This window comes from Trichoderma harzianum (genome assembly GCF_003025095.1).
Source record: "Trichoderma harzianum CBS 226.95 unplaced genomic scaffold M431scaffold_3, whole genome shotgun sequence".
Taxonomy (NCBI): Eukaryota; Fungi; Ascomycota; class Sordariomycetes; order Hypocreales; family Hypocreaceae; genus Trichoderma; species Trichoderma harzianum.
Window position 1 is genome coordinate 1,038,854 of NW_020209251.1, and position 24,490 is coordinate 1,063,343.

Genomic DNA, 24,490 nt, shown 5'->3' on the forward strand with positions numbered 1-24,490 from the left:
GGTGACGTGAAAAAATTCTGTCTAGTTCCCGTTAAGCTTTTGCGCCTCTGCTTCTCTTGAAGAAAGAGGGGTTGATTCTCTTCTATTATAAGAGGGGTTGGGCTTGTTTTTTATACTGTACATTCTTCTTTGATACTGTACGGGCTACCAGATGCTTACGGCTTGTTCTCCTATGGCGATGAAGTAGCTTTTATATCGTGCGAATGACAGCCATGGGATGATAGCACTGGGGGGAGGGGGAAACTGGAACTGGAACTGTGGCGACGAATTGTGAGTTGAGGGTGCAAGGCAACTCTGCTAGGTTTAGGTAATGGAAGAAGAGGTTGAGAGGTTGAGAGGTTTGAGAGGTCCAATCAATCAAGCCATGCCGAGGTTGAGCAAGCAAACCAAGCTGGCAGAGCTCTTGCGAGATTACCTCTAGCAACAGTTACTAAAGCTGGTAGTTATCAAGGCATGTAGGTAATGAGTACCAAAATTGGTTGGAACGAAGAGACATCACAACTATATCTACATCTACAAAAGCAAGGATCAACTTGGATTTGGATTGGAATTTCTTTTTGCCATTTTTTCAAGGGGTTGCTGCTGTAGAAATCTTGAAGGCGGGGGGGCAAATACACAGTTTCCTTTTTCCTCTCTCTGCGGGGCACACACACGAGTCCAACATACGAGACAAAACCACTGTGAAGAGGGGTCGAGGGGAAAAGACGAAAACAAGCAAAGTGCAGGAAACAACGACAATGGGGAGACAACATTTCCATAGCGATCCGCCAAAAACGGGACCAGATGTAAACTAGGTAGGTGGTAATGTCAAAAAACAGAACAGGGGAACAGATACCGGGCAAATTGGGTAGACGGGGGGTGGAGTGAAAAAAAAGAGGCAACAGAAGTGCCCGTCATTTAGCAGCGAACACCAAACAAAGGATCCGTCAACAGGTGATGACGGACAAGCACCCTGCGCCACTCGCCTCTCCTGTCCCTAAACCGAAAATCCGAAGTTCCATGACCACTCTCCCCATTAACCAGAGAAGCAACGCACTGCGTACCGGTGCTGCGTCGGCTAGGCCAGCCTCCAACATGATTCCATCTATCGCCATGTGTAGAGGAGGGCGAGAGCATTCAGATATAAAAAAAAAACGAGAAACAACTCCCTCGGTTCTTATGCCGAGATTTAAGCGCGGTTGAGGTAAGAAGGATTTAGGAAGTAGCCTCGGGAGCAGGCTCCTCAGCCTTGGGTTCTTCCTCGGCAGGCTTGGAAGCTTCACCTTCGTCCTTCTTGGCCTCACCGGCCTGCTCGGCCTCACCGCTGTCGGATGAAGTCCACAGGGTCAGGTTGTCACGCAGGAGCTGCATGATGAGAGTGCTGTCGCGGTAAGACTCCTCAGAGAGAGAGTCGAGCTCGGCGATGGCATCATCGAAAGCCTGCTTGGCAAGGTGGCAAGCACGGTCGGGAGAGTTGAGAATCTCGTAGTAGAACACGGAGAAGTTCAGGGCGAGACCCAGGCGGATGGGGTGAGTGGGAGTCAGCTCGGTCTGGGCAACGTCGGTAGCGTTCTGCGGGGCATCGTCAGTATCACCAGTTCCAATCTACCTGCGGCTCTCCACCCTATTGGTGCAGGCAGGCAGGCAGGCAGGCAAACGCATGTATCAGCATACCTTGTAGGCCTCGTGAGCGGCGGTGGCAGCGACCTTGCGCTTCTCGCCAGAGGCGAACTCGGCAAGGTAGCGGTGGTAGTCACCCTTCCTGTCAGAGCGATTTGCATTAGCTTCTGAAAATTTCGAAATATGCGAGCTGAAACATGATTGGGCGAAAAAAAAATTGAAACCCAAGCATCGGAGTGCAAACGAGGGGAATGGATTAAAAAAAATCAAAACATACATCTTGTGGTAGAAGACCTTGGACTCGCCGGTGGCGGCGTTGGGGATGAGGCTCTTGTCCAGGACATCGAGAACATCCTCGCAAACCTTCTCGAGCTCGAGCTCGATCTTGCTGCGGTACTCCTTGATGGTGGAGACGTGCTTGTCAGAGCCCTTGGATTCCTCCTTCTGCTCGATGGAGGAGATGATGCGCCACGAGGCACGGCGGGTGCCGACAACGTTCTTGTAGGCGACGCTGAGGAGGTTGCGCTCGTCGACGCTGAGCTCACCGCCCAGCTGAGCGACCTCCTTCATGTAGGTAACCATCTCATCGTAGCGCTCGGCCTGCTCGCAGAGGCGGGCCAGGAAGGTCTTGCTGTTTGTTGGAAAGCTCGGTCAGCCCGTTGCGTTCGAGCATGCAAAAAAAGGGGGGGAGAGGTGTTTGGATTCTCGTCATGAGAGGTTAGTGGGGTCACGGGGCCAGCTGTTGGACAAACCTTTCACGCTGGTAAGAAGTTAGCATTGCGTTCAAAGTCAGAAAGGGAGCAGAGAAAATGATGGGCTTGGCCGGGCGAGGCCGGACGAGGATGGAATTTGCATGTGGTTTCTGGGCTCGTCCGCGCGTGGCCGAAGCCGCGCAGCTCGCAGCAAAGAGGCGGGCTGAGGGGTTGCGTGAACGAGGGGGAGAGGAGAAGGCGGAAAGCGGCGGTCGGAGCAGCGACAGCAGCTACGCAGGAGTTGACGTACCTCGGTGGCCATGGTGACTGATAGTCTGTGATGTGATGCTTGGAAGGGGAGAAGAGGCGTGCGGTTGCGGAGTCGTTGGTGGCAGAAAAAAGGATGATGCGGGTGTCTGAGGTGGGATGCGGTTGAGGATGGGGCGAGAAGAGTGTTTATATTTTGATTGTGGATTGAGATTTGAATTGGTTTTGGGGTTTGGGGGTTCTCGGGGCGGAGCCTGGAGCGCTGTGCTGGGCCAGTGCCCACTGCCAGGTGATGAGAGCGCCAGCTTGCAGTGGAGTTGGCTCGCCTTTGGGCCTGCTAGGCCTAGCCAGCCGCCTGGCGCACCCCGCCCCTAGGCGCTGCTGGCCCGACACAGCGCACTAAGGCAATCTCTAGCAGCGTTTGACTTGTGATTCGATAGAATGGTACTCGCGCGGTACCTGGGTGTACGACAACTGGTTGCCTGGTTACCAGGTATAGACTCCGTACTTGATATTGGCTGCTTTGTGCACATGCTGTACAAAGTACCCGGAGCTACCACAAGCAGAGCAGATCGGGAGGCAAAGCACAGCTCCTTCGAGAGATGGACACACATCCAGCTTCTGCCACTTCAGCTTGGCCCTATCCCTCACCCTATCCTCTTTTTTGCTGCACCACTGTAACTGTTACACACATAAAAACACGGAATTTGCACTTGGAAATTGGCGCATTGATGCTGAGAAGCTCTCTTAATTACCTGTACTTGTCTTTAGCTTCTGGTACCTTGTACGTGACTGCCAGGTACCTTTAAGGAGCATTGCCATCAATGCTGAATGTCTCCGGTACAACAAACACGTCAGGTAAGGGGCTCTGTTCTTCTTTTTTCTTTTCCTTTTTTTTTATCTCCTTCTCCCAAGCTTTGGTTTCCCATCGCCCAGAGGAGGGCTCTTAGCGTCTCTCTCTCACGTCCATGTACCGCCTACCGACGACCTTATCAAGCGGGTTTAGCAGGCAAGGTAGGACTAACATAATGGCACCAACGCTGTGGTTGAAATGCTGAGTTGGCCGGCGTTATATCCAAGGTATGGATGGTATTGACGAAACGCATTAATTCGATTGAACCTCCATGGACGTGGTACTCCGTACTTTGCAGGTACTCTCCGGGCCATGTACAGCCCTATTTGTTCTTTTCCCTGCTGCCAAGAGGGCGGGGCTTCTGTCTGGTTCTTTGGGCGGGAAAAAAAAAGGGTTACCGAGTGATCAGAGTCCCGCTTTGCCATGAGACACTCATCAAAGGGCAACTCTCACATCACCTCATTGGGCCCGTCCAGCTTATTTGCTGCTCTCGGCGCTAAGCTGTCGGTACCTTAGTATCTTGCTTTGTCTGTTTGTCCGTCTTCTTCTCTTCTTGGTGCTGCTGTCCAACCAGCGCCTTGTCTCCTAGCCTGCCGGAAAGGCGTCATAACGTGGCCAGGGGGCTGTGAATTGGCTTATTAGGACTCAAGCCAGCGTTGACTTGTCGGTCAGTCATCGTTCCATCTGGGACTGGCGATCCACACTCCCTCCACTCCGATAACAGAGCGCCGGGCCTCGAGAGAGACGAGGAAAATTTCCGTTGCCTTTGTACCTACCTGTACGGACTACCACGCGGAGTACGCCGTATGGACTGTGCTGTTTTCCTTTTTCCTTTCCCTCCCTCCAGGAATGGAGTCGAACCCACGAAACCCGCCCGCTTGGGGGCTAGCAGGCAAAGTGGTCCGTCCCAGCAGATCCCGTTGCTAGTAACAGCTCAACTGTCTAAGCACACGGCGACTACGTGTTAGTGCGGCTTGTCTCCAGAAAGCGCACGGAGGCTTTGCTCTTGTTCCCCGTCCATACAGAAGCAAGTGATGAAGACTGCAAGAATGCTGGATGTGTCTTCGGCACACCCCGGCCGAGGCATGTGCTCCCTTCTTCTGCTCCCAATCGTTCCCCGCTGGCCACGTCGGTCCAACGCTTGTCTCTGATGCATCTTCCGCTTTCTGCCTCCACCTTGGACGCGGTACGCCACGGGTCTGGTATCAAGACATGAAGCAGACCCGTGGTGATGTGATGCTTTGCTTGGGTGCTACTACCTATATGCCTGTATTTCACCCACATGTCCACATCTCTGGTATACCCTCCTACGGATACCAGAATATCCATGAGGTATCGACGCTCCTCGTCCATGATACATGCTTGGATTGTACTCGTACTTGCTCTTTGCAGGGACGATGCGGCTCCCAAGCTCTCACGTACTGGCAACCTAGTCGACTAGTGGCCCCTTTCTACACCAGCCGATCCGTCCCAAAGCACGGGAATGCATGCATGGCCTACCTCCTTCTCCGTATCTCGCTTGTCTCCGTCCTCCCCGTGCCTTGCCTTGCCTTTGCCTTGCCTTGGACTGGCAAACTCGATTTCCAGCATCCTTCTTCAAACTTCTGTGCAGGCCTTCAGGGATGACACTCAAGTGTGTTCTGCTTGTTCACATGATGCCACAGCCTACCCCCTCCAACAACCCCCTGACGCTCTATTCTCGTTCATGCTGCTATTTTGCCATGGACATGGGAGAGAGAGACTGGCAAATAACGCGTTGCTGTGGCTGTGGTCAGCTCCCGTCCGTGACTCACTCGCTCCCCCTTTTCCCCTCCTCTCTTATCGCCATCGCGTGGCGGTACAGCTTTGTCTGTCGCACAAGTACAGTACAGGCTTCGATGTATTCTCTGCAGGCCAATGGCATCACGGCCGCCCATCCAGCTTTTTCTCATGGACGTCCAAGTCGCGAGCAAATCACCAGTCACAGGTGCCACAAATGCCCCTCCCGGCACACACCTTATGAGTTACCCCCACCATTTCGGATTCGCCCAGAACTGCCTTTGCGAATCCGTCCTTGGCGCTGCGATCTGATTAGAGTTGCCATCAAGCATCCTGGCTGCAAGAGGAGCCTGTGGTCCCGGTTCCAGGCGTTCAATAAATTGCGGATGCCGCTATTAATGTATGAACTAATACTCGTATATATAATGCTATAAAGTCCTTGGATACCTACTTGTACACGCCTTGAAGCGCACAAGGACGTCGAGGCACAGTGATGCCCATCGTCATGGTGTCGTTGATACCTGGGCCGTGTCACATGGCAGAGCAGCATTTCTCTGCCGCCCTCCCTCCACATAATGACGATCAATGTGGAAGCCTGCACGCTCGGCAAGGCAGTATCTGTAAGTGCCGATACCGCCTTTGGTCGAATGAGAGAAGAGGGAAGCAAAATAAGCATAGTCTGAGGAGATTTCTCTACTCTCGACGCTTCATCCACTCTTAGCATCCTTGGCGTATTACCTTCACAGTGCCATAAGATCTGTCTAGTAGAATATGTTTCAACAAAAGCAATAATGCGATAATGGTATTCAGCATGTTTAAAGGAATTCTTAGCTAGGTAGGTATCGTTTCATCATGTTTATGCTCGCTCCCCAAGCCCCATATTATGTACTCTGCCTGCTTCCCATAATGGACATTGATATCCAACCCCCATCTTATTATAGCCCGCTCCTCATATATACTAGTTTCCTATTAAACAAAACGCTCATGAATCGTTGCGCGACTTCACAACTCTTCGTCATGAGGCGCATACGGAGGCCGGCCCCAGTTTGTAGGGTCGCCGCCGGGCACACATAGTCCGAGCCTCCAGAAGTAATCTCGATGAGCAAAAAACAGCTGCCACAGTTTGAACCGCGCCGGGAAGCTCATCCTCTCAGTGTACTCTTCCAAGGAGGCAGTCGTTCCCCAGAAATGGAGAAGGCGATTGAGCAGACCTTCCACCGAGCTGTCATCTCTGGCACTGCAATTAGGATCTGCGTCGCCGACGCATAGCTGGACATCCGTCTCAGATGGTGAGAGGGCAGACTTGGAGATGAATATCTCGCCGCCATGCGACTGGTAACCAAACTCGCCCGGTGGAAGTAAGGGCACTGGGTCGTCGGCGTGGGTAACTCGTCGATAGGTCCTCTTTTCAAGGTCAATGATGCCGTCGAGGTCAAACACGTCGTCAACGAAGTGGGCGAACTCAGAGTTGCCGACACGAGGCTCTCCAAACGTGGTGACTGTCACATCATCCCAGCCAAGCGACACTTTCAGTTCGAGTGCCGCAAGACAAGCCACGGCGCCTCCAAGACTGTGACCGATGAGATGAATGGGGTGAGACGGATACTTGGCTCGGAGTGCCTTGAGCTCTGGCAGAACCGATTCTCGAGCGCTCTTCCAGGATTCGAGAAACCCACTGTGTACGGTGCAATTTGTGCATTCATGGCTAGGCTTTTCTGGTAATTCTCCTCCGTGATCTGGCGACGGATATGGCACATATTTTTGCGGCATGGTACTGAGGTCAATAATGGTATTGGTGATGCTGTAGGTCCCACGGAACGCAACTACGATGGCGCCTTGCTCGTCATCTCCTATAAGCACATCGTTTTGACGCTGCTGGTCCGAGCCGTGATCGACTGCGATGAACCCACAGCTATCGCCGAAGAGAAAGCCTGTGCTCCACGTAGAGGCCAGCGTCACATTGGGGAATTCATCGCATCGAGAGACGCACTGGAACGGCTTGCGAATGCCCGTAGTGCCGAGGCAATATGAGACGTCAACGAGCCTCGCCAGTCGTTCGAGATCCGCGAACAGGGACACGGGGATGGTCGAAACAGCCGCTGGCTCTTTGACGCCCAACGGTTCTTGTTGATTGATGTAAGCGGCCTCGACAAAGACAGCAGCGGCGAGCTGTACAAGCAGCAACAGCCCGAAGCGGCCCAGAAATGTCCACCCCATTTTTCAAATTCGTTCGCTGGCGATGATCAGATCATGGAGAAGGAAGACGGCATGGGGGCTGGCAGAAATGCCCAGATGCTAGCAAGGAGAGCGCCGCTTCGTCTCAGCTCAACAAAACCGGCTACCAATCGCGATGCTTTTCGGATCCGGCCCTGACGTAAGGACGCAAGGGAGAGCGAGACGCTGAGTGGCGAGAGAAAAGCAGCTTTGGTGTAACCGCTGGCGAAGAGGGGACGCGCACCCAGCTGAACTGCCTTTTGTAATCTCACGATTCGCTGCTGCTCCTTTGCAAGATGGAAGTGAATTGGGCGAGACATTGGCTGACTTGGTCTCATGAACCCAGTGGCAAGCTGGGCGAGATCACGAGGTGGGCATGCACAATTCGGCGGGGCCCGGTGCCAGGGCAGCTAAGTAGGTAAGTTTGCAGGCGGCACTTTGCAGATGGGGCAAAATCTGGGGTCGCTGAGCCCTGTACGGTTAGCTGGCAGAGCGCTGGAGACGTGCTAAAACGGGATGGCGGCTAACTCCCTCAGGCGGTGGACAAGAATGAGGCATCAAACCTTAGAAAGCTGCAGTGAGAGCAACATGACCAGAGGCACCAAATATACAAATATGTTGATCATTGATTCACTGAGAAATAGAGGCTTAGATGCTTATGCAGGTACGAGTGCTATTGTAAAGAGATATTAAGGCACTATTTGATAATTTGTAGTTTTTCGTTTGTCCACTGCTGCCACTAGAGGAAACTATTGAATGTCCGCGCGCAGACTGGCCTCGGCATTATATAGACTGACTCGGGCTATCAGCTCCCGCTCTGCTGGAGAATTTTCATAAAGATTATAGTCAGCATTCGCCGGATAGCATTATGATATGGATCTGTTAGTAGAGAAATGACGTCTCGTGGATGGACAGGTAATAGTAGCAATGATAATTAATGGCGGCTCCAGTAGCCCTTTTCTTCTCCTTTACCGTCTACAATACAACGCCAATAGAAATGTCCTGTTGCATCCGTCTATGCCCTGTATCCTTCCAATGCGTAGATACAATGTATCTATTAAACAATGACTCCAAATTTTGATACCGCCGTCTTCTAATGTCCCATCTCGGCATCTAGCTCACCCAGTACTTGACCTTGACCCGAGTGGGATCTGTTACGGGGTCCAGCGCGGTGAACTTTCCATCAATACTGGTCGAATTCGTTGTGCAAGTTCCCGACGTTGAAGGGCAAGACAAGGAAATGGTCGCTGTACCGGCTACCTCGTACGTAGGAACACTGTAATTGTTGAAATGTCAGTATACTTTAACAGGCCTATAATAACATGACGAGTCTGATATGCAACATACCCCCTAGTGTTAGGGCAGATCCTCTCAACCATGGTCAACTGCCTTCTCGTGTTGTCCCAGATGAACTTGACACCGCTGATACCGCTCTTGTCGCAGGCAAACCTAGGCGTCAAACCTGGAGGCGTGGTGGAAACAGAGCTCGAGTTAAACTGGCAGTTGGTGGTAACGCTCGTCGTCTGGTCCACAAAGGTGAAGTTATATGCCGTCAATGAGGCTGCCGGGCCGGTTTCGTTCGACTTGGCCGTAAAGTCCTTGATCTGAAAACCTGGGGGGAGGTTGCAGTTACTTTGGCTCTGAGCCTGAGCTAGGAGCTCTGGCGGAGCAGAGTACGAGAGGGCGGACATTGTAGCCATGGCGGATGGCAGAGTAGCCAGGAGAGAGAGGGATTGGAAACGCATCGTTACGAAATGTGTAAATTCGGTACGTCTTGTTACTCGCAGATTGTATTACGGGCGGGAAGAATAAAATAGATGCGAAAGAGAAAAAGAGAAGAGTACGGTTTTAAGTACTAGATTGAAAGGGAGGAAGGAGAAGCTACGGCAGTGGAAACGTTTGAATGCAACGTTGATGTTTGCTGGTACACTGTACGGGTTTCCGAGGCATGACGTGGGAAGCAGCTCCATTAAGCCCCTGGATCAACGCGCGTAAACAAAGGCACAGCAAGGTTGGACAAAAACTGGGACGCAGAGGAGAAGAAAAAGTAGAGGCGTGTGTCGATCCAACTGCCATGGACGGCAGTTCGCAGTGCAAGGGGCTCCATCAAATGTCAGTTTGCCTTAGTTTCAGTGTTTCGTTGACGCAGGGAGGCGCTGTTGTGGCTGAAGCTCTGGGTCCATAACTGCCAATGACTGGATGTTTAGGTACAGTAATAAACTGTAGGCCTGTCAATTCAATGCGAGCGCCGACATGGCGGCCCTTTGTGAGCATGAAAGAGTTGTGAGATGAATGAAGATGGAAACAGTTGGCTTTCATTGGGCAGCGCGTGTCCCTGGCGTTTCAAAGTTTCAAGCCGTGACGCTCACGGGGCCGCTGGAGAAGTTGTCACTTAGCATCCGATTCCATATTATGCATTGACCACGTAATTGAAAGGGGAAAAGGGAAGCGGTTGGTTGACAGAGCTTCTCTCTGTCCTACCTGTGTTTTGCAACAAGCACGCGCTGGAGTGAGTTTGACCATACGAGGCAAAGCTTGGAGTTGCACCGAGAGAATACGACTGGGGACGTCACAATCTATATCTATAATCTATATACCTAATCTGCCTTATAATAAATAACCTAATCCTATCGTGCTAAAGGGAATTTATCGTGCACGGAGCGGAGTCGTAATCTGCACTCCGAACTTGGCATTCTAATCGCTCAATACTACCGTTTTCAGATCTGGCAGTGTTGTCGACCAGGTGCTCCGGAGCTGTAGATGGATTGCGTCTCGTGAAAGGAGGGAGAGGGAGAGATAGCCGCTGCTTAATCGACTGCTGCTGCGTCAAAGGGGGCAATTCGGTTCGGAGCACAGAGCAGTTTTAGTATTGAAGCTCGGCACCCGCTTTATAGTTCCGTGTTCAGAGGCGTAATACGATTGTTGATGTGTATCACCGACGACGGCGCTTAAACTCACAGGAGAAAAATATTTAATAAAGAAGGCATCGTAATAAATAATGAAGCTCTCGTCAGTATTTAATGTTAAACATATTTTCAGCATATATTGTTGGCAAAATACGAGTTCACTGATTGCCCTTTCAGCTCTCCCAATTGACCTGCAATCAATTGCCCCATTAGGATAAGCAACCAAAACAAAGGCCCAACGGGTGAGGTAATTATCCGCCTCCGAATTATGTAATGCCAGCAATCCGCCTGCAGCAAAACCTTACCAACCAGGCGTCGGCGTCGGAACTGGCACCCTCAACCATCTCAACATCCACCTACATATTAAAGCCCCAGCAGGCCAAGTCATCGACAGCGTCCCTCGCGCATCTGCCAGACTCCGGAAGCTTCGCACAAGCACTAGCAACCACTCCTCATTTCGCCTCTTTATAGTCTTTATCGCTTCGATAACTCGTCGTCGTCACAATGGCCACCGAACTTTGGTATGTTGCGTCAGCGCGTTGAGAACCCCCCCTAGCGTCGTCGTGGAGCTTCGGATTGCATCCTTGGGAGCTTTCGGCATCATCGCAACCTCCCGCATCTGCATCCTCTCCCGCGTCTTTGTACCGTCTCCAGAACTTAGAGCTGACTTGATGATTGTATAGCCCCGTCTACGCGGTCAGTAAACACCCACGGTTCCCACTCTAATCAGCGACGTCACCGAGAAATATCCTCAATGACAACGAAGCAATCACCGTCACATCTTCGAAATGCTGGACCAAATCGCTAACGAATTCCACAGCCCTTCTTTGGTGCCATGGGCTGCACCTGCGCCATCGTCTTCACCTGCTTGGGTGCCTCATACGGTACTGCCAAGTCTGGTGTTGGTATTGCCGCCATGGGTGTCCTCCGCCCTGACCTTATCGTCAAGAGTCAGTCGCCCTTTTTATCCTCGATGCGCGCTACTTCTCGCTAACCTCCTAGCCAGACATTGTCCCTGTTATTATGGCTGGTATCATTGGTATCTACGGCCTCGTCGTTTCCGTCCTGATCTCCGATGGTCTCAAGCAGGATCTCCCTCTCTACACTGGCTTCATTCAGTTTGGTGCTGGTCTCTCTGTCGGTCTCGCTGGTCTCGCTGCTGGTTTTGCCATCGGTATTGTTGGTGATGCTGGTGTCCGAGGAACTGCCCAACAGCCCCGTCTCTTCGTCGGAATGATTCTGATTCTCATTTTTGCCGAAGTCTTGGGTATGCACATTTCCTAATCCAAACACTAAACCAAACAACACGATTTCTAACCTACTGTTCAGGTCTGTACGGTCTCATTGTTGCTCTGTTGATGAACTCCAAGGCCAGCCAGGATGCTGTCTGCGCATAGAAGAACGAGACAGATGAGGCTACCCCGAAAAACTTGACAAATTTGCTTTTGTGGGAGTCGTCAAATCTGGTATGAAATATGGTTTCTGGTCAGTGCTGCGATATGATGGCTCAGGGTCAAATGATGGTGCTGGATGGAGCAACGTGTTGATTGGGATTGGAGAATCATGGCCTCGCACGCAGTGCAGGTCGCGTAATGGATCGGTAGGAGGAGGCTTATATATGTACACTAGTGACAGGATGCGTTTGCTCTTGATGTGAATTTTCTCTTCATAGACGGTGAAGGTGAAGGGTCTAGTGTAAGCAGATGTTCAATTTTTATCTGTCATTGTTTGTTTTCTTAAGATGCTCTTTCAGGAGCTTGATTTCCCATATCTCCATCTCACAGGGCGTTTAATTACTGTCTGTTTTACAGCATTGCCATAAGTTGAGATAAATCATCAAGTATAAACAGGCTTCTTTAAGACAAATAGTGCCTAGGCAGTCACATAAATTGAGAATCATTTGCTAGGACTGCAAAATAGATCAAACCGCTGTTCTTGTATTTACCTGTTGACATAGGATTCGCAATCACAACAAGACTCTGCCCGCCATTTTCATATAATATGCTATTAATTAATGCTACTAGTAATATCTTTGCGTCCATCCATCCTAAAACTGCATGATACAAACATTAAGTCTTGTCGATAATTCTTGATCCCTAATCCCAATCTGATCGTCTTACATCATTTATTAAAAAAACATTTTCCGTCAAAGTTTTCTTTCTTCCAGTTGTTTTTCCCTCCCCGTCTGAATGGGGAATAAGCATGGCCCATTTGCGTCGCCCTTTGTATTATATCTATCACATGCTTTTGCCGAAAAAAAGAAAATTTAGAAATTCTTCTCTCTTGTCAAGAGAGATTACTCTTTAATATGTACGGGAGAAGCGGAGCCCGGTCACGAAACGAATTGTTCTTAGATGACGTACTGCGGATTGTGTTAGGACAAGTCTCAAAGAGCTAGGAAGAAGGGGAAGGAGAGGGAGTCTTACAGGAATGAAGAGATAGGGAACCTGTCGTTCATATTCGAGCCACGCTTCGCCGTACTTGGCGCGGCAGCGGGTGATGTCTCTATGCGCGCGGTGGGCAATCATGCATCCGAAGAAGACGGGGTAGAACCAAGGGAAGGGGCTCCTATAAGTAGAAAAGAAAGCGAAAGGTTAGCGAAATGAGTCTCTTGGTGGGATAGTGCGTCTCATGGAAAGTATAACTTACTCGAATCCGGTGATCAGACCCCAAGAGACGGAGAACCAAAGGTCAGAGGTGTAGTGGATCTTGCGAGCAAGACCATACCAGCCGTCGACAAGGATGGTGCCCTGAGGAGTCTTGATGGTCTTGGGGTTCTTGAGGGTTTGCCACGGGACCTGGGGGAACGTGTTGCGCTTGATGAGGTTTCCCTTCTCCATGGCACGGAAGCGGTTCTTCTGGCTGTTGCAGCTGTCCCAGACCCAGTACCAGAAAAGGTAGGCACCGTACATGACGACCAGGGCATAACGGTTCCAGCGGTAAGTGGCGGGATCGTGGTTGGCCAGGTAGAGGGTGCAGTGGCAGTAAGACAGAGGGACACCAGCAAGGTTCCAGAAGATGAGCATGAAGCCCCATTTCTCGTAGTACATGTCCCAAGTCGTGATGATGAGCTCCTCGCCCTTGGCGCAGGCGTTGGCATAAAGGTAGTGAGCCATGACGAGGAACATGACCTCGCCAGAAACGTAGCCGTACTGCTCATACTGACGCGCAGCCGCACCGAGACTGAGAATCAGGAGGAAGTACCAGGGCATGCGAACCTCGAAGAACATCTTGAAGTCAAGAATGCCAAACATGCGGGGGTTCAGCTCAGCGCCCATGAAGAAGTCGTAGACGGGGTAGCCAGTCATGCGGTGCTGCTTGCCTCTCCACAGAGCAGAGAAGTAAGCGATGAAGCTGACAATGAAGCCGCTGCAGATGGCAACCGACAACAGAGGACCAAACTCGTCGAGGGCCGTGTAGAGGGGCCAGATGCCGGAGAAGTGCAGAGCACCAAGGACGGCGAACGTAGTGTACAAGCTAGCATAGGCGTTGCAGAAGTAATCGAGCTGCTTGCCACCGGCGTGGGGAAGAGGCTTGCCCTTGCCCCAGACACCGGGAAGAAGACAGTAGCATGCACCCTCGAAGATGAGGTAGCTCCAGTACCAAATCCATGCCTTTGAGTGGGGGAATGCATTGGTCCAGACGAGGTCGACCAGATGAGTTCCGAACTCAGCCCAGCTCTGGCCGGGAGTGCGAGAAGGGAACTTGCCGTTGTAGAAGGTGGCGCCAACCCACATGTACCACATGAGGATGGGGAAAAAGAGCATCATGAACCCGGTGCCTATCGAGCCGCCGAATTCAAACTCGCCCGAGTAGTCGATCTTGGGATCCTGGCCTGGCTTCCAGCCGTCCACCATGTGACTCTCAGAGTTTCCGTTTGTGTGGATCGCATCCTTTCCGTTCGGTGCGCCGTTGGCATGACCGTTGCTATGTCCATTGGCGTGACCGTTGGCGCTGCCATTGGTATGGCCATTTACGTGACCGTTGGCAGTGCCATTGAGGGGCTTAATGTCGTCCTCATCCAAGTTCTCGATGAACTTGGCGGTGCGACGGCGGGTGATGCGTTCGCGAGGGGCGGCGGGCTCAACAGACTCTACGATGTCTGCGGCTTCGGGGGCCTGTGAGGACTGGCGAGCGCGCGAAGACTGCTTCTTTGGCGTCTCAACCATGCCGTCGAAGAGCTCCTTCTTCCTGGGCGGGGGTTAGCATTCGCCTCTCTACTCGCAGGACGCCGCGGCGCGTGTATCATTTCGGGATGCGATCTCAAGGCGATCCGAGCACTCGAGTAACCAAGCATCTCGACCTTGTTCCAATCTCGCATCTCAGGGGCAAACCAGCCATTTGCTGCACTTACCGAGGAGTCTGGCGCAGCGAATATCGGGTCGCCATGGTGACGAGCTGCCCTTTTGTCGAGATTTCTAGCGAAGTGAAGGTGTCGATGGAAGAATTGCTTAAGCAGCTCTGGAGCAGATCGCTAGTTACTCACGCCCGCTGATTTCCTCACGCCACGAGAACGGGCAGCGCTTACAGATGCGAGGAGCGGTGGGAGACAAGACAAGAAACCAGAAAAATGCGCTCTGTCGCGCACCGCGTTGAAGAAGCCAGAGATGGGAACTTTTTGGGATCGTGATGTAACGCTATTGGCTCGCTGGGCGACGGGGGTGTTCGAGCTGGGATTTCAGGGGTAGGCGGCGCCGAGATGTATCTCTGCAGCCAAATTAGCGCGCGGCGGTACCTGGTGCCTTTCCGCTTAAATAGCCGCAGTGGAAATACGCGGGATTCTCACTCGGCCCTTGAGTTTAAGTGGCCGGGACGAGGTATCGGACAAGATTTATGGATCTCCAATTCGCCATTTAGCGCCTTTACTTGCCAGATCTCCGCCGCGATGCGCCGTATTCGTATTGGCCCTGTGTCGTACTCTTGATCGGAATCCCAAAGTGTCAGATAATTGGTGCAGAGGGTAAGATTACAGCGGCTCAATACGCGTATTACGAAGGGAGGGGGTTGCTGCAGTTGCAGTGAGATTGTCTCAAACGAGACTATCAGGTAATAAATTGCACACAATACGAACAACATTGACGTAGAAACGCAGAGCTATTTATTTATTTTTGCAAAGGGGCAAATAGAGCAACATGACTATCGCTTTAACTCGGAAAGGCTCGGACCATGCACTCGTTGTGCTCATACTTTGATCGACAGATGCTACACTAAGTGACATTAAGGGATTGGTTGAGTAGACTATGCTATGTTGAAGATGTGGTATGGCGAGGATGAGTAAGATGTGCCTGACAGTATAGTCTTGATGAGGCTTCCAGCCTATCGATCACCTAGAGCTTGCGAAGAGACTCGTCTTCTCATTCATGATAGTAAAGATATGGTCTGTATGCCTTATTTCTCAGTTAGCAGTTGAGCCTACATGAGTTAAAACAGGATACCTTATGCACATTGGCCAGTCAGAATGGGTTCATCAAAGAACTCAGCCAGCTCTACTTGCCAGATATAATATGGCCCCTACACCGTACTTCCCAACTAAGGAAGACCATGTTTGTTTGTTCGCGGTCCTACAACGGCCAAAGTGTAGAGACGCCGATTCCCAAGTTGTAAAGCGTAAAGCGTAACTCAATACAAGATCCTCTGACTATCGTTCGCTCCTTGGTCAAAGCCAAATCGATGATCTGATTATTCTCAAAGGGGGTGAAAAGATCAAGTCTTCGGCCAGAGCGTGGTAAGTATAGCGGTGTTTCTCTCCCCTCGCAACCTTGCAGCAGGTCCGGAAGAAGGATGACTCGCAGGAATAGTACAAACCTCATGACTGATCATCCAATTCTACCGCGTCTTGCATTTTGTAGAATATCCTCGATTTTAGGGATATGTTGTTCTAACCTTAAATGCCACAGTCTACACACCAAGTCCAACTTGACTGGTAGACCAGTGGGCCATGGTAGCATCAGCCTTATTCTTGGACCTATCAACAGCTCATCTACCTCGGCCATGCAGAGCAGACACTGCATCTGCAGCTCATTGCATGACCCAACCACATCTTCCATCTTGTGGAACTAGAGTTGATCGAATGGCGCAGCGTGTACCTATCACTGCTATTTTTGCAAACCTTGTTATGTACTTGACATCTTGAGTTTCTATTCCCCTCTCGGCCTCCATTCTTCGAACCTTGTTAATCAGCACAATCACCCGGGAGCCCCAATGTAAGAAAAGCACTGCATGTATCCAGGCTGAACAGAATGGTCATTAAGAGGAATGCAATCTTGCTGTCTCTTGTCCAAGGTTGTAAGTAAATGCCTGCCATCTATGAGATCATATCTCTGTTAATATCCTCATCGATATCGACATCTCTCAGTAGGCTCATTCCTATTGCGATACGCTCACTTACATGTAAATTTACCCTTACTGCTAAGCTACACTATTTTACTTCGTATTGCAGGTCATAAATGAAGAGACAATTGCGCCACCGTAACCGGTAGCCGTAATTGCTTACTTCAAGGTTTTATTATACCTCAACTAATGCATGTATTACAGGCCTCTATTATATCACAGGTATAACTACCTAGTGGTGCTGAGGTCCTATGCGTTGGCTGGGAGGTGGTAATTGAATCAAACTTTTCGGACGGTGCCTGGTTGGGTGTTGCTATGGAAGCTCCCACATTATAGAGTGCTGCATTCCAAGCCGCTCAGGTAATGATGAAAGTAAAAATGTATTTTAGGCCTGTCTGGTACCTTGGTACGGGCGATTTGATGAGAGGGTCTTCATGATAGGAATCTCGAGGAGAAAAGGAAAAAGCAGCGTGTAATTATGCCAGAATGCATTTGCAGCAGAACAGAGGATTGTGTAAAGTATTGACTCTGTATATTGTAATACAAATTAGTATTCAATTCATCAAGTATTGGATGGATGGGTGGCATCATACATAACCTTGCCTTAGGTACAGCCCAGGTGCTACAGCCTGCCATGTGGCGCGTGCATCTCTCCTGGTGGTGCTGAAGATACCGCTAACGTGCCTTAATCGATAACGCCCCAGGCCCCCTGCCACCAACTTAATCCAAGGAGGTGGTCATTCGGTCATTATCGTCACCACCGCGCAACAGCAAGAGCTTGCCTCAACCATTCTCTTCCCCACGTGAATCGGCTACTGCTGTTCGTGGGATTGTTAATTATTCCTTCGTTTACGGCATTCAATCTCGACTTCATCACATGCCCTACGATACTTGTTTGCTCAGCCGTCATTCTGTTTCTTTGGGGCAACGAGCCTTGACCGTCCCTCCCTTTTCCGCCTCGGCCTCTGCGGCAGCTACAACGTCGCGTGCAAAACCTCCAACCACACCCGACAATCATCATCCCACTGGTTGTCTGGTTGCGTGACGGGACTGCAATTTGGCTGTGGAATTTCCATTGATATTTTCTCTTTCCCAGTGGCTCCAGCGTTCGATGATGACCTTCTGGTAGTAAAACCACAAGTCCACATATACATCCACCATCCACCACCCCCAAACCCGCCACCTAACAACTCACATACGACCCCGACCTACTTCTCCCAACCTCGAGCTGTTGGCAAGCCGCCATGGCTCCCGAACATAAAGACGAGTCCGTCTCGCCAATGACGAGGACTCCCGACGCTCCCTCTCCAGCAAACGCAGAATCACAGCCCCGATTTCAGCCGCCAAAGTCGAACGATGGCCTGCTGTCCGCAACTCCCAATACGTCAGAGCAACAACTGGGCGAAGAAGCCTCCCCCAAAGCAGCCAACGATTATTGGAATAGCGGGTTGAGCCATCCCGATCCATTAGCTGCTGGAGAACCAATTCCCAATTCCCAATCACCGCCACCACCAAAACAGCAAGACATACCGGCCGGACTCGATTCTAGTACCCAAGAGACCTTACAGGCAGATGCAGGACGTACCATCCAGTTTGCTGAACCTGATTTCCAACCCCCGGGATCGGTGCCTTTGGAAGAGCCTGATACGCCGACCCGGTCCCGAACAAGCCTCATGTCCAAGATCAAAGCCCTTACAGCCAATACCGGCTCTCAGACTCCAAAATCTCTGAATGGACCGACGTTTCCATCCGATTTCGGCACGCAATCGTTCCCCAACTCTCCTACAGCCTCTAGAGTAACGACTCGAATTCCGGAAGCTCTCAATGAAGAGCAATCTGACGCCGATGCCGATGTCGAAACTGCAGATGAGGCCGCCATACCTGGTGCTGTTAAGAAAAACAAGCGAAAGAGCCGGCGCTTCAAGAAGGGCTCTGTGTCTAACTTCCCAAACCTCAGCCGGTTTCCAGCCGACCCAGATGCATTAAGCACATATGATCGCCTGCTGAGGCGCCGGGCTAGCATGCCCGATACGACACAGCCCGATCATGCTGTGTCTGATGGCGAGATTCCTGAGAGACGAAAGCCCTTTAGACGGGGCTATTCCTGGATGAATATTACAATGAGCCCCCCGGATGAAGATGTAGAGGATCTGGACAACTCTACCGCCGTCGGGCGGCGCAACGGTCATACGCGACGCATCACTGTCTTTGGTGGTGGAGGCATGTCTGACGGAGATGCGCTGACCCCTAGGAAGCATTTCTTCACGTCAGAGCGAGCTGAGCGAGCCTCTAGTTATGGCGCCCAGAAATGGAAGCAGGTCAAGAGTACACTAAAGCTGCTCCGACAAAAGAAGGAGGATCGTTTTGATTACTACAAATCTGCAGAACTAATGGCCGAGTTGAGAGCCGGTGCACCTGCTGTTCTGATGCTCGCTAGCATGATTCAGCGGGACGAGCACGGGAATAAGAGGATCCCAGTCCTACTGGAGCAATTGAAGCTCAAGATCAAGGACAGCGCGCCCATGCCGGATGATGATAAAGAGCGCCACTGGATATTCACAATCGAGTTGGAGTACGGAAGCGGCCCGAGCCGAATGAACTGGCTGGTTATCAGAACTATCAGGGACATCTATAACCTACATTTCCGGTACAAATTTGCCCTGAACAACGACAAATACATGCTCGGGAAAGATCTCGGAGGCCGTCCCAAGCAGCCCAAGTTCCCCTATTCGGCGTTCCCCTACCTTCGTGGTGCTCGCAACAAGGGAGACGAAAGTGAGGACGATGAACAGGCCGATCAGGCCAGCGGCCGTGGCGAAGAGACTGCTGCTGAGATGACGGCTGCCGAGGATATGGGTGAAGGACCCTTTCAGCACTCAAGAAAGAAGTCCCGTGGCAATTTCCTCGGCATGCGGCGAAGATCTACCGGCTTCACCGATGCAGGTGAAATGTCTACGGCTGAAGGCAATGCTGGCCTCGATAAAGAGGCCCGTAGGCTACGCTACGTGGAGAAGCAAAGACGTATTCTGGAGAAGTATCTCTCTGAGATGATTCGATGGCTCATGTTTAGGGCTGACAGCAATCGCCTTTGTCGATTCCTTGAATTGTCGGCCCTGGGTGTTCGTCTGGCTGCCGAAGGAAGTTACCATGGGAAAGAGGGCTACCTTCACCTCCAAATGTCAAAGGGTCTCGATTTCCGCCGTGTTTTGACACCGGCAAAAGTCATTGCTCGACACAGCCGAAAATGGTTTCTCGTTAGGCAGAGTTACATTGTGTGTGTGGAATCGCCCGAGAACATGAACATTTATGATGTTTATCTCGTCGACACCAAGTTTAGCATTGTTTCTAAGAGGAAGGCATTGAAAAATATTGGCTCCAAGAAGAAGAAGAAGGCCGAAGATGAAATGGATATGGAACCATCTCCCGAGAAACACCACACGCTGAAAATGCGCACCTCGGATCGTAAAATCCGACTCTTCTCGCGCTACCAGTCTGTGATGCGACAGTTTGAGGACTCAATCAACGAAATGCTTAAGCAGACACTTTGGTACCAGAAGAAGCGGTTTGACAGCTTTGCACCAGTTCGGTCTGGCGTCTTTGCCCAGTGGCTGGTCGATGGGCGTGATTACATGTGGAATGTGTCGAGAGCCATCAATATGGCGCGGGACGTCATCTACATTCATGACTGGTGGCTGAGCCCCGAGCTCTATATGCGCCGACCTGCGTGTATTAGCCAGAAATGGCGACTGGATCGACTACTCCAAAAGAAAGCACGAGAAGGCGTCAAGGTCTTTGTGATTGTCTATCGAAATGTCGAAGCAGCCATCCCAATTGATTCCGAATACACCAAATTCTCGCTTCTCAATCTTCATCCAAACATCTTTGTTCAGCGATCCCCGAACCAGTTCAAGAAGAACCAGTTCTTCTTTGCTCACCACGAAAAAATCTGCATTGTCGATCACGACGTAGCGTTCCTGGGTGGTATAGACCTTTGCTTTGGTCGCTGGGACAGCCCGCAACACCCTATTGTCGACGATAAGCCGACGGGATTCGAGCCATCCGAGATGCCCAAGGACTCTGAGCACGTACAGCTGTTCCCCGGAAAAGATTATTCAAATCCGAGAGTCCAGGACTTTTTCAACCTGCACGAGCCGTATGAGGAAATGTACGACCGAGGCAAGGTTCCTAGAATGCCATGGCACGACATTTCCATGCAGGTCGTCGGACAGCCTGCCCGAGACTTGACTCGCCATTTTGTCCAGCGGTGGAACTATCTTCGCCGAGGGCGAAAGCCAACTAGACCACTGCCATTCTTGTTGCCACCTCCCGATGCGAAATTTGAAGACCTCGAGGCTCTTGGGCTGACAGGCACTTGTGAAGTGCAAATGCTGCGGTCCGCGTCAACTTGGTCTTTGGGCACTGATGATACCGAACACAGTATCCAAACCGCCTACGTCCACATGATTGAAGAATCCGAACATTTTGTTTACATCGAGAACCAGTTTTTTATTACGAGCACAGAGGCATATGGCGCAAAGATCGTCAACCGTATCGGAGATGCCCTGGTTGACCGCATCATTCGTGCTCATAAGAATGGCGAAGACTGGAGATGCGTGATCATCATACCTCTCATGCCCGGCTTTCAGAACACTGTTGATGAACAAGAAGGAACCAGCGTCCGATTGATTGTCATGTGCCAATACAAGAGCATCTGCCGCGGAGAGAACTCCATTTTTGGACGCCTCCGTGCCGCAGGCATCGAGCCCGAGGACTATATTAACTTTTACTCGCTCCGGCAATGGGGAGTAATGGGAAATGAGGCTCTTGTAACTGAGCAACTCTATATCCATGCCAAAGCCATCGTCGTAGACGACAGGATTGCGCTGATTGGTTCTGCGAATATCAACGAACGGTCTTTGCTTGGCAGCAGAGACTCAGAAGTTGCCGCCATAGTCCGTGACACCGACATGTTGTGGTCCAAAATGGCCGGCAAGCCTTACCGAGTTGGCCGATTTGCCCACACTCTTCGGATGAGGTTGATGCGAGAGCATCTTGGCCTCGACGTGGATGGAATCCTAGAGGAGGAGCGAGAAGCAGAGGAAATGGAAGACGCCGCCTTTGAGCAGGACATGGACGCTATATACGAGGAGGACGCGACGCCTGTCGGCGAAATGTCCAGCCCCAAGAGTGCACCACTGCCAATTAATAATCTTCGTTTGCCTAGCTTCAACCATGATCTTGATCTGGCAACAGTGGAGGCCACCCAAGACCTTGACTCCTCTTCATTGAAAGGAGAAGAGCCCGAGACCGACCCTCGTGTCACTGACAAGGGCCATCAGTTGGATTTGTCAGGGTATGGCCCAGACCACTGGAAGTCGGCAGAAAAGTCGGGCACAGATGAGGGTCGAGATTCTGCTATAGTTGATGGCCGTGAGGTCCTTTTACACGATGGGAAGCGGATCTCAGGGACACACCAGGCCCCTCAGTCTCCCACTTCACGCCGTCACCACAATTCACACCAGAATCATAATGATGAGCCTGGTACCTCGACCGCACCTCTTCCCCCAGCTAGCAGGAATGGCGCAGATGCGGCTGATCAGCCTGGCCTGGCTTCAGCTGCACCAGCGGTGCCCTTGCCCGTCCTTGACGATACAAACATTGGTGGCCCTCCTGCGCATATCGATCCCAAGACAGGCCGTCCAACAAACGAGCCGTTCCATCCGTTGGCTGCAGATATCCTGCCCGCTCTCATCGATAAGGACTGTATGCAAGATCCGTTAGATCCCACCTTTGTGGACGAAATCTGGGGTCGGTCTGCGCGCAACAATACAGTGCTCTATCGTAGAGTTTTCCGTTGCATGCCTGATTCCAAAGTCGGCACTTGGGCTGAATACCGCGAATATATGGATTACAGCGTCAAGTTCCGTGCTATGATGGAGGGGAAATCTGCCACTGACGAAACTGAGGCAAGCCGGCAGCGCACCCCTGGTGACGAGGCAGCAGTTCCAAAGCATAGCGACCAACCTAAGATTCAGCTGCCCGAGGGCGACGGCGACGACGAAAACGAGAAGCCGGCTTCACGCGGCAGCAGCGGAGAAGAGTTGGCTCTCCGTCCTCCGCCTGCCGATGGAGCAACAGACAACCAGAGCTCGTTAGAACCGCCCTCACCTGTTTATGCTGCAGGAGAAGTGCCGTTCCCTACAATGGACACTTCTCCATCAAAGCCAGTCTCGCGAAGCAAAAGCAGAGACCGTAGACCGACTTTCTCGACCCTGGAGAAGCCGTCATCCAGGGATACTAATGCTGCTCCTCCTCTGGCGCCAGCTGCTAGTGCACCAGTCAAGCGTCGTCGCCGAGCCACCACTAAGGGGAGCCGCCGTGGACTCTTGATTGAAGAAATGCCATCGCGTGTCGAGGCTGAGCAGCTCTTGGAGATGGTGCAAGGAAACCTAGTCGAATTCCCATACGATTGGCTACTTACAGAGGAGCACAATGGTAACTGGGGTTACCAGGTAGATGGAGTGGCTCCTATTACCATTTAGTAAGTGACATGCGTCAACAGATCTATATCTAAAAGAGGCGAGGCTAACCACATTACAGTAATTAATCGATTTTTCTCACCTTTATTTTCCTGTTTTACTTCATGGGTCGGTACAGTGAGTGATGAAGGGGTGGTTCAATTTTTCATGTATTTCAGCGGGATAGAGAAGTCATTGCATACAACGGGGAACACTGATTACCGTGGAAAAGGGGAAACTGAAAGCCATTCAACCTAGCGTTGCCATTCTGTCGTCTTAGACTTTCATGACCTGCCAAAGGCTCATTCAACTTTGTGCTTTCCTATGGCTATAATGGATTCATATATAATATTACACAAAACACCTATAATATATACCTAGCACTATTTTTACACGCACAATATGCTGCAAGCCTATTCATGGTAATTATACCTTTTCGCTCACCCATATCGCGCCACGACAGCCGGCCCTTATGACGTTTGTCAATAGCCAATGGGGTTCTGCCTTTCTGGCATCGTTTTCCACCGCATGATCCAGATGCTCTAGCTCCTCGTCTCGTATCCTACGTAGGGTGTCTACCAGCTGCTTGATCTCGCCGCTGACATCGTATCCTTGTGCCTCCCACTCAGCGATCATTTCCAAGATGGAGCGGATCTGCTCGTTGTAGTGATTGCCAATTTCAGTCTCGACGGCCTCGGTACAGGCCATGGCGGCCTCGCGGCCCATGATAGCGGTGGACCAGCCCAGGCCACTGGCGAGGACGGACCACAGCGGGTAGAGAGCCGTGGGTCGGACGCGGTGCTTGTGGATGAGACTGTTGAAGGTTGAGAAGTGGACGGCCTCTTGGTCGTACATGTGAGCCATCAGGGGACGGAGGTGAGGGTGCTTGCGGACGATGATGGGGCTCTGGGCGGAGTAGATGAGGGTTGCGGCGAGTTCGCCGGCCTGGTTGACTCGGAGCTGGAGTAGAGGATGATGTCTTGGTTAGCTGGGTGATTTATTGCTATGAGTATGTGCTTGCTGGTGGGCGAGGTCTTACAGCGGAGGAGAGATAGTCGCGCTGCTCTTGGGTGAGCGGCTTGAGCTTCTTTGGAGAGTCGGAGGCTGAGCTCTCGGGAGTTGATGATGTGGTAGCTCGGAGGGCCGCGCTGGTGGAGAGAGGACGAGATGCAGCAGGAATTAGGTGTTTGCAGAAGCTACCGGCCGGTCTGGCCAGACGAATTGACGCCATTGTAAATAATTAAAGATTGAAGCCAGAAAAATATTCAAAGAATGTGTGTTGATGTCCGCCTTCAGTTATGGCATCACCAATAAACAATAAACAGCGGGTATTATCGCCGCATCATTGACTTT

At 51.4% G+C, this 24,490-nt stretch overlaps 9 protein-coding genes across 9 annotated transcripts; 3 read left to right on the plus strand and 6 right to left on the minus strand.

Annotated features, from left to right (window-relative positions):
- Positions 1-102: 102 nt before the first annotated feature.
- On the minus strand, positions 103-1,154 carry M431DRAFT_517258 (hypothetical protein). Its single transcript, XM_024920326.1, has one exon. The coding sequence runs from the start codon at positions 756-758 to the stop codon at positions 447-449; it is 312 nt and encodes a 103-aa protein (XP_024777294.1). The 5' UTR covers positions 759-1,154; the 3' UTR covers positions 103-446.
- On the minus strand, positions 1,126-2,720 carry M431DRAFT_505188 (hypothetical protein). The gene is made up of 5 exons (XM_024918593.1): positions 2,602-2,720; positions 2,352-2,359; positions 1,877-2,230; positions 1,654-1,741; positions 1,126-1,551 (listed from the first exon to the last, which is right to left on the minus strand). The coding sequence occupies exons 1-5, from the start codon at positions 2,611-2,613 to the stop codon at positions 1,195-1,197; spliced, it is 819 nt and encodes a 272-aa protein (XP_024777295.1). The 5' UTR covers positions 2,614-2,720; the 3' UTR covers positions 1,126-1,194.
- Positions 2,721-4,650: 1,930 nt separating this feature from the next.
- M431DRAFT_505190 (hypothetical protein) lies at positions 4,651-5,210 on the plus strand. The gene has a single exon (XM_024918594.1). It carries the CDS (start codon positions 4,675-4,677, stop codon positions 5,035-5,037), a length of 363 nt encoding a protein of 120 aa, XP_024777296.1. The 5' UTR covers positions 4,651-4,674; the 3' UTR covers positions 5,038-5,210.
- A 961-nt stretch (positions 5,211-6,171) lies between these two features.
- M431DRAFT_77338 (hypothetical protein) lies at positions 6,172-7,386 on the minus strand (the record flags this gene model as incomplete). Its single annotated transcript, XM_024922561.1, has 1 exon — positions 6,172-7,386. The coding sequence occupies one exon, from the start codon at positions 7,384-7,386 to the stop codon at positions 6,172-6,174; it is 1,215 nt and encodes a 404-aa protein (XP_024777297.1).
- Positions 7,387-8,496: 1,110 nt separating this feature from the next.
- Positions 8,497-9,074, minus strand: M431DRAFT_78103 (hypothetical protein; the record flags this gene model as incomplete). The annotated part of the gene is made up of 2 exons (XM_024922651.1): positions 8,497-8,659; positions 8,731-9,074. The coding sequence occupies 2 exons, from the start codon at positions 9,072-9,074 to the stop codon at positions 8,497-8,499; spliced, it is 507 nt and encodes a 168-aa protein (XP_024777298.1).
- A 2,035-nt stretch (positions 9,075-11,109) lies between these two features.
- Positions 11,110-11,686, plus strand: M431DRAFT_77098 (hypothetical protein; the record flags this gene model as incomplete). The annotated part of the gene is made up of 3 exons (XM_024922535.1): positions 11,110-11,239; positions 11,296-11,556; positions 11,619-11,686. Coding segments are annotated over 3 exons (459 nt in total), but the record flags the coding sequence as incomplete, so codon positions are not given.
- A 607-nt stretch (positions 11,687-12,293) lies between these two features.
- Positions 12,294-15,158, minus strand: M431DRAFT_109205 (hypothetical protein). The gene is made up of 4 exons (XM_024911702.1): positions 14,644-15,158; positions 12,939-14,480; positions 12,716-12,857; positions 12,294-12,651 (listed from the first exon to the last, which is right to left on the minus strand). Exons 1-4 carry the CDS (start codon positions 14,676-14,678, stop codon positions 12,640-12,642), a joined length of 1,731 nt encoding a protein of 576 aa, XP_024777300.1. The 5' UTR covers positions 14,679-15,158; the 3' UTR covers positions 12,294-12,639.
- Positions 15,159-17,863: 2,705 nt separating this feature from the next.
- Positions 17,864-23,161, plus strand: M431DRAFT_491859 (hypothetical protein; the record flags this gene model as incomplete). Its single annotated transcript, XM_024916942.1, has 2 exons — positions 17,864-18,003; positions 18,064-23,161. 2 exons carry the CDS (start codon positions 17,864-17,866, stop codon positions 23,159-23,161), a joined length of 5,238 nt encoding a protein of 1,745 aa, XP_024777301.1.
- Positions 23,162-23,563: 402 nt separating this feature from the next.
- M431DRAFT_2712 (hypothetical protein) lies at positions 23,564-24,368 on the minus strand (the record flags this gene model as incomplete). Its single annotated transcript, XM_024913950.1, has 2 exons — positions 23,564-24,097; positions 24,177-24,368. The coding sequence occupies 2 exons, from the start codon at positions 24,366-24,368 to the stop codon at positions 23,564-23,566; spliced, it is 726 nt and encodes a 241-aa protein (XP_024777302.1).
- Positions 24,369-24,490: the final 122 nt, after the last annotated feature.

What these genes read in the sequence shown, in the direction of transcription:
- M431DRAFT_109205 (XM_024911702.1), bottom strand. Translation starts at nt 14,678, where the DNA reads ATGGCGACCCGATATTCGCTGCGCCAGACTCCTCG. An exon ending in TCGCTGCGCCAGACTCCTCG is followed by an intron (nt 14,481 to 14,643) that starts GTAAGTGCAGCA and finishes ACCCCCGCCCAG; the next exon opens with GAAGAAGGAGCTCTTCGACG. An exon ending in GGTCTGATCACCGGATTCGA is followed by an intron (nt 12,858 to 12,938) that starts GTAAGTTATACT and finishes TTCTACTTATAG; the next exon opens with GAGCCCCTTCCCTTGGTTCT.
- M431DRAFT_505188 (XM_024918593.1), bottom strand. An exon ending in AAGGTCTTCTACCACAAGAT is followed by an intron (nt 1,742 to 1,876) that starts GTATGTTTTGAT and finishes TCGCTCTGACAG; the next exon opens with GAAGGGTGACTACCACCGCT. An exon ending in CCGCTCACGAGGCCTACAAG is followed by an intron (nt 1,552 to 1,653) that starts GTATGCTGATAC and finishes GATGCCCCGCAG; the next exon opens with AACGCTACCGACGTTGCCCA.
- M431DRAFT_517258 (XM_024920326.1), bottom strand. Translation starts at nt 758, where the DNA reads ATGGAAATGTTGTCTCCCCATTGTCGTTGTTTCCTGCACTTTGCTTGT.
- M431DRAFT_505190 (XM_024918594.1), top strand. Translation starts at nt 4,675, where the DNA reads ATGCCTGTATTTCACCCACATGTCCACATCTCTGGTATACCCTCCTAC.